General features: G+C 45.1%; 1 protein-coding gene across 1 annotated transcript; it reads left to right on the top strand.

Annotated features, from left to right (window-relative positions):
• Positions 1-709: 709 nt before the first annotated feature.
• Cmtr2 (cap methyltransferase 2) lies at positions 710-6,449 on the top strand. The gene is made up of 2 exons (XM_021632578.2): positions 710-872; positions 2,974-6,449. Exon 2 carries the CDS (start codon positions 2,993-2,995, stop codon positions 5,291-5,293), a length of 2,301 nt encoding a protein of 766 aa, XP_021488253.1. The 5' UTR covers positions 710-872; positions 2,974-2,992; the 3' UTR covers positions 5,294-6,449.
• Positions 6,450-7,617: the final 1,168 nt, after the last annotated feature.

The raw sequence follows: 7,617 nt of genomic DNA, 5'->3' as shown, positions 1-7,617 counted from the left end.
CATTAAGAGAATTAAATGTTTTTAAAGTGGCGCGGTTCTTCAGCACGGACCTTCTCTTCCCCGTTAGTGTTGTGACTGTTAGACCCAGGGCCCACTCACTGCAGGCTTTGCTGTTTGGAATAACCCTGACAGTATTTATAAACACAGTAACTTTATTTGACGGGTCACAAGTCCTTCATATACTATTTGTTTCCACAAAAGAACAGCATTCCTATACTGACATCTTAAGCTCATATTTATTTTCGGGGGTGTGGCATTTTGTAAGACACCCATGGTCTAGTGGGTGGTCCCACACCTATGTACAAACTGACAGCCCTGGCTCATTAGTTATGGGATGAAAGGCATAAGCCACTGGCTCGTTAATAGGTAAAAACATTATTTAAGTGATGATGCTATCTTTACTTTGGCTTTGAACTTCCTTATCGTTTAAGCTCCAGTTTTGATGCAGCGTCTTCTTAGGAATACGCGTCCGCCCATCATAGCCTGGATAAATCTTCGGGTTGCAAAGCCCAGTTGCGTTGCCATGGCGACCCGCGGACAAGGAAGCGTTTCTCAGCGGCAGAGCTCTGTTCATCTACTCGCCGTCCTGAGTGACGCGGACGCGCCTGCGCAGCGTGGCCGTCAGGGGGCGTGGCCTGGAGGAGGCGCTGGCTCCAGTTGCGCGTGCGCAGGTCGGGGCGGTCTTCCGGGCGCCCGCTGGTCCTCCACCCGGGCTGCGGGGTACGGAGAGGAGGCACCACCTCCGGAAGCTGTTCCTGGGACCGGAAGTGGAGGACAGCTCCCAGGAGGGAGCGCCGCGCGTGTAGTGCCGCTGCTCCAGGCCGTGCGGCTCCGGTGGGCGTGTGCGGAAACAAAGCGGATCCCGCTCCTCGGTGAGTCGCTGCGGACCGGGGGCGGGGCTGCTCGGGAGCCCTGTTCCCCTAGTGCAGGTGAGGTCGTGGCTGGCCCGGGCCTGGAGTGAGCGCTGCACACGCCCTAGTGTTTTCACTTCCTAGCAAGAGTTGGCAACTCTGAAGACACTCCCTGGGGCCCAGTTAGACCTAACAGCTGTTGAGGACTCAACGACTTTGGTGTTGGGATCGCGACTTGTACAAACATTTCATGTGTGCCTTCGGACAGGAAGCTGCCTGACCTCTGCCCGGGTATAGATGGCATTGATCTATTTCCACAGAATTAGGATGACACGAATGCCTCTCCAAGGAGTGCTTCATGAAAGGCACCGAGGTCCACAGACTGGGGAATCTACGTATGCACTTTGGAAATGGCATGCTTTTAATAAAAAAAAAAAAAAGCAAACAAAAAAAAAACACATTTTTTTTAAAGTTGTGCACCGAAGTGCTGGACTGAAATTGAAATGCATTATTATTCTGTTCATAGCTGTGCTTTTTGGGCAAAGTGTAATGTTTGTTCATTTATCCAGTTAATACTTGTGTGTTCACTGTCCACTGTTGGAGCCTTTTGGGGTGACCTGTAAGTGAGCAAAATAAAGATTCCTGTCCTGTGGAGCTCACATTCCAGTTTGGGGGAGACAAACACAAACAGAAAATGTGAAATAAAGAAGTGATAAGTTAGAATGCCATGGAAGAATGTGAGGTAAGGGACGTTGGGAGCCCAGGATGCAATTTAAAATAACTATGGTAGGGTAGGGCTTCGCACAGTAGTTATTTTCGTTTGCGCAAATAATAGAAGGAGCTGAGGAAATTAATTGTACAGATACGTGGGGAAATTCAGTCCGGATAAAGATGCCGCTTAGTGTTGGGAAAATTGTTTCAGTGTGGAATGTGCCTGGGTCATCAGTGAACATCAGGGAAGGCTTGTGTGACTGGAGTGGGAGTAAGGGGGGAGGGGTGGTGAGCTTTAAGAATTCGCTGACAGCTGGGCATGGTGACAAATTCCTTTAATCCCCATACTTTGGAATCAGAGACAGGTGGATCTCTGTAAGATCGAAGCCAGCTTGGTCTACGAAGCAAGTCCAGGACAGCCAGGCCTCTGTTACACAGAGAAACCCTTTCCCAAAAACAAAACAAAACAAAAGAATGAGCTGACAATAGGCTCAAGTACAGTCAGGGACCACTGGAGTATTTGAATCCCTTTAGTTGTTTGCAAGTGAAGGTAATTATCTACTTAATTTTAGTAAGAGTTCACAGCTTAACCACAGCCACTAATTACTGTGTGAAGTTAATGACTGAAAGTAGACTTTTTCCAAAATAGAATGTATTTGAGGTCTAAGGGGAGCTGCAGTTCCCAGTAAGCCCTGCGTGAATCAAGACAGATGAGCTTGTTGTTGTAAACTTTTATTTGGTCCTACTTAGGATTTTTGTGCATGCAGAAATACCCCATTTTTATCTTCCTTTAGAAGCTTTCTAAATACAGTGTTAAATGATGTTGATGAATGTTTGTGACTTAAAAAAAAATCTCTACTTACATGTAACTTGTAATGGTTGTGCAAACTAGAGTTGTGCTAAGATAACCTGTTGCTTTGAGGAGTGTACAGACTTGTAGACCGGGTGAACACAGGATAAAATACAGGATGAAGAGGGTGGGAAAGTTTGCTAAAAGTGTAGGACTCAGGAAACACCAACATCATAGAATCACATGCGTGGTCATGCCCAAACTTTATTTCTCATTTTAGACTTCTTTTAAATTTATTTTGCTCAGCATACAAAGAAATGAGCCTGACTCAACATTTTCATTTTGAAATGTCTGCTTTTTGTGGGATGGTGATTTCGTTGTCAGTTTTTTTATGTCTAACCAATTTATTGAATAAATTGACTGTGACGTAAGTGCAGATAATGAACTGAAAATTTAAGCACCTGCTCAATTCACTGACAGGTGACATGAAACACTCAGGGCTCCATTTGCCTGAACTTAAAGCTTTTCCAACAATGCCATTAAGGCATGCTGGCTTTCTCTCTTAGCCTTTCTCTCTCTCTACAGGATAGACTCGCGTAACTTTCTATCTCCCCTTCCCAGATCTTAACTTGACTTGAAGATGAGTAAGCGCAGGAAGCTCCCGGTTCAGCAGCCAGCCAGTCCCGAGACCTTCAGCCCAGGCGTTCTTGCTGACGTTTCTGAGCTCTTCGCCAAGAACTTTACCTACTGTCCGCCACTTGACGGTGAGTGGCAGCCACCAGCTCCCAGCGAGCTCTTCGCCTGTGACCACACAGAGTTCGGTGCTCTTCTCGACCTGAAGAACTCCCTAAATGAGGTGAAAAACCTCCTCAGTGACAAGAAACTAGGCGAGTGGCACAAGCACACGGCCTTCACCAACAAGGCAGGGAAGATCATTTCCCACGTGAAGAGGGCGGTGAACGCAGAACTCTGCACGCAAGCCTGGTGCAAATTCCAGGAGATTCTGTGCAGTTTCCCACTTATCCCACAGGAGGCTTTTCAGGAGGGAAGGCTGAATTCCCTGCACCTGTGCGAAGCCCCGGGAGCCTTCATAGCTAGTCTCAACCACTACTTAAAATCCCACCGGTTCCCCTGCGAGTGGAGGTGGGTGGCCAACACCTTGAACCCCTACCATGAAGCCAACGACAATCTCAGGATGATTATGGACGACCGGCTGATTGCAAACACCTTGCCCTGGTGGTACTTTGGCCCGGATAACACCGGTGATATCATGACCCTGAAGTACCTGAGCGGGCTTGAGGACTTCCTCAGCAGCATGTCCACCGTTCACTTGGTCACTGCTGACGGGAGCTTTGACTGCCAAGGAAACCCAGGGGAACAGGAAGCTTTAGTCTCCTCTTTGCATTACTGTGAAGTTGTCACTGCTCTGACCACTCTCGGAAATGGCGGCTCTTTTGTTGTAAAGATGTTTACGCTGTTTGAACATTGTTCTGTAAACCTCATGTACCTGCTGAATTGTTCCTTTGACCAAGTCCATGTCTTCAAACCTGCCACCAGCAAGGCGGGAAACTCAGAAGTCTATGTGGTGTGTCTCCGCTACAAAGGAAGAGAGGCTGTGCATCCTTTGTTATCTAGGATGGTGCTGAATTTTGGCACTGAGATGACCAGGAAAGCGCTCTTTCCCCATCATGTGATCCCCACATCTTTTCTCCAGCAACATGAAGCATGCTGTACATTCTTCCATAAACACCAGCTAGAGACTATTTCCAAGAACATTCGTCTGTTTGAGTGCATGGGAGAGAGGGAGCAAGAAAAACTGAATAATTTAAGGGATTGTGCTGTACAGTATTTTATGCAAAAATTCCAACTGAAGCCTCTTTCTAGAAATCACTGGCTTGTTAAGAAATCCAATATTGGTTGTAGTACAAACATGAAATGGTTTGGACAGAGGAACAAGTATTTTAAAACCTATAATGAACGGAAGATGCTGGAAACCCTTTCATGGAAAGATAAGATAGCCAAAGGGTACTTCAATAGTTGGGTAGAGGAGCACACTGTCCATCATCCTGGACAGAGTTCCCTCTTAGAAGGGACGCCTGCTGATCTTGAGTGCCACTTGTGGCATGTTTTAGAAGGAAAGAAACTGCCAAAGGTGAAGTGTTCTCCTTTCTGTGATGGTGAGATTTTAAAGACTCTTAATGAAGCCATTGAGAAGTCCTTAGAGGCTTTGAGTATGGATTCCAAGTTCGGTCCCAAGCAGCAATACCACTGTTGTGACATTTTTTCAGAAGGCTTGATACTATCCGAGTTGTTTGGCCTTACCCAGTGCCTTCAGGATGAGCAGGCTGTCGAACTGGGCAGCCCAATGAAGTGCCTGCTCGTGGGTTCACCGACTGCCTGTGATTTCAAAGTGCACACGCCCCTGGAGGTCCAGCTTCTGGAATCCACCGAACTCCTAACCTTCAGTTGCTCATTGCTTCATGACGGCGACCCGATGTACCAACATTTGTTTCTGGATTGCCTGCTACACTCACTGAAGCAGCTTCACACAGGGGATGCGATGGTTTTGCCTATACTTTCATGCTTAACAAGATTCATGGCCGGCTTGATCTTTGTCCTCCACAGCTGTTTCAGATTTGTCACATTTTCTTGTCCTACATCCTCTGAGCCCCTCAGGACCTGTGCTGTGCTGCTGTGCATTGGTTATCAGAACCTTCCAGATCCAGTTTTCCAGTATCTGCAGAATGTTAAGGAGCTGTTGAGTGCTTTGCTCCACTCTAACGCACCACAGCAGATTTTGCAGTTTGTGCCAATGGAGGTGCTCCTCCATCGGACATTGCTTGATTTTTTGTGGGATTTGAACGCTGCCATTGCAAAAAGGCATTTGCATTTGATTATTCAAGGAGAGAGAGACAAGGTCATCAGCAGCCTTGAGTTATAAACTTGAACATGGCATCCATGAGATTAGTTTTGTGACTTAGAGTTTCTGATTTCATTTTGCCCCCCCTTCTCTATTTATTTAATCCTTTTCATTTTGGACAAATGCCAGTTTTTTATTAAAGGATGTTAATTATGGACGGTCGTAGCCTTTTCTGATCTGAAGGATCTGTGACTCAGGCACAGAGTTCTTATTGAAGGAACAGCACGGATGGCATTCTGCCTCTAGTCTGTGACTTCCCTCTGTCCTCGGGGTGACCGCACACGTGTTTACTTAAGCAGTTGAGTTGGTCTGGTCTGCTGAAGATTTGCATTGTATGCCTTCGATCAGACCCTCCCCCTGTGGGCTCCTCTCCTTGGCTAATGCTGTTAGTGATTATTAGGAGTTACTCATGAAAGGAGGGGAGTCGCTCCTTGGCATCACTATCCACTTGGGTGCACTTGACCCCTCATGGATCTCAGGGATCTTTATACCAGTTTCTTGGGATGTGTCATTCATTGCCTTTAGATCAGTGCCTCGATCTTCTTTTGACGCGAAATACAGATTTCCTTGAGTAACTGTTTTACTAGCCGTAACTACCCAACTAATAAGAAAGGACAGCTTTAAGCGAAAGCCAAAGATCATTTTTGTACAGTGAAAAATCGTGTCTAGTACTCCTGTATCGCGAAAAGCTTCCCCCAGCAATGTTGGCGTTTTTAATGTCCAGGAAACAATGAGTGGAAAGATGGTTGGGTTTTAAGGGTTCGTGAAGAGCCTCTTGTGGGATACATAGGAGTGTGATGATAATAGGACTTCCGAAGGAAGATGTGACACTTTCAAAATGATGGCAAACAAAAAGTTTTAATCTTTACTGATTTTTCAGTATGAAATAGCACTTTACTAAGATTATCCATAAAGTAGTTATTTTATTAAGTACATTTGACTTCTTTGAGTAATATATATTTAATAATATAGTGAATTTTTCTGGCAACTTGTTAATTCTCCATTACTTTGAAGTTTTATGAGATAGATAATTACGTCTCAAATGAAGTTTTAGGTATTTTTTTGTTACTTAAAAAAGTAGAAGTATACTGTCATGTATTTGGTTAATAAACGAATTTTTCATGCTCTTTGCTATTTTTGAGTTCTATTAAAATTCACAAATAAATTCTTAAACTGGTGTATTTTGTGTTCATTTCATTAAAAGATAATCATAAGGGAAGTTAAAATATAACTTGGAAACTTTTAACTGGGATGTTAATGTTTCGTTTCACTGGCATTCATGAAAATTTATTCCTCAACATTTTATTTATGGGAAATCTTCCGGAGAGAATTGGTACACTTTAGGGGCTGGGGTAGAGGAGCATGGCCTGGCAGCGAAAGTCTGAGGTGGATTCTTTCTGAAGGAGCTTCATTTCCTCCTAGTAACGTGATGAGAGTGCTGCGGTTTGTGGCACTCTTAATATAGAACACTTGAACATACTCAAATAGTCTATAGAATTTTTAGCATGTGTTGGGGGTGTGAAGGAGACTGTCTCCCATAGGCTCTGGCACTGAGCACTTGATTCCCACGTAGTGTGCTGTTTGGGAGGTCTAGGAGATGAGGCTAGACAACCTTGCTAGAGAAAGGTGGTCACGGGGTGGGCTTCTTTCAGGTTTCAGAAACGTGCCATTCCCAATTGGTTCCCTGCTTCCTGCTTGCCATAGACGTGAGCTCTCAGCTTGAGGCTCCAACGGGGGGTTGAGTGGGAGAGAAAGAGAAGAGATAGCTCTGTTGGTGAAATTCTTGCTTTGCCAACAAGACCCTGTTTGACTCCCAGAATCCATACTGAGAGGTGGGTGTGTGGCATGTGCTTGTAATCCTAGCACTGGGGAGGTGGAGGCCGGTGGATTGCTGGGGACTGCTGGCCAGTCAGCTCGGCCTATTCGGTGAGCTCCCAGGCCAGAGAAGCCCTGTCTCAAAAAGAATGAGGTGGACAGCTCCTGAGAAATGACTGTTGAATTGCCTGGCCTGCATAAGCGCTGGTGTGTGCACACACTATTGTTGGAAGAAATTAATATTTTTTCCTGTATAGTCATCTTAAAGACTCAATAATTTGGTAGTAGGTTTGCCTTGCCTGATTCTTTTAACTGACCATAGCTGTAGAAATAATTACAAGCAAGTTTCAGTTCTGAGATAAAGTATGGTGTCATGTGCCTGTCATCCAAGTACTTGGGAGGCGGAGGCAAAGCACTATCACAAGTTTGAAGACAGCCTTGGCTGCAGTGAAAGACATATCTTAATAAAGCAAACCAAAAATATTTCAAAGTCATTCCAAATTGAAAATCCTATTGGGGTAGTAATATAT

Source organism: Meriones unguiculatus, chromosome 10, assembly GCF_030254825.1.
Source record: "Meriones unguiculatus strain TT.TT164.6M chromosome 10, Bangor_MerUng_6.1, whole genome shotgun sequence".
Lineage (NCBI taxonomy): Eukaryota > Metazoa > Chordata > Mammalia > Rodentia > Muridae > Meriones > Meriones unguiculatus.
Note: the sequence above shows the minus strand (reverse complement) of the source record. Positions and strands in the feature narration are given on the sequence as shown.

What these genes read in the sequence shown, in the direction of transcription:
- Cmtr2 (XM_021632578.2), top strand. Translation starts at nt 2,993, where the DNA reads ATGAGTAAGCGCAGGAAGCTCCCGGTTCAGCAGCCAGCCAGTCCCGAG.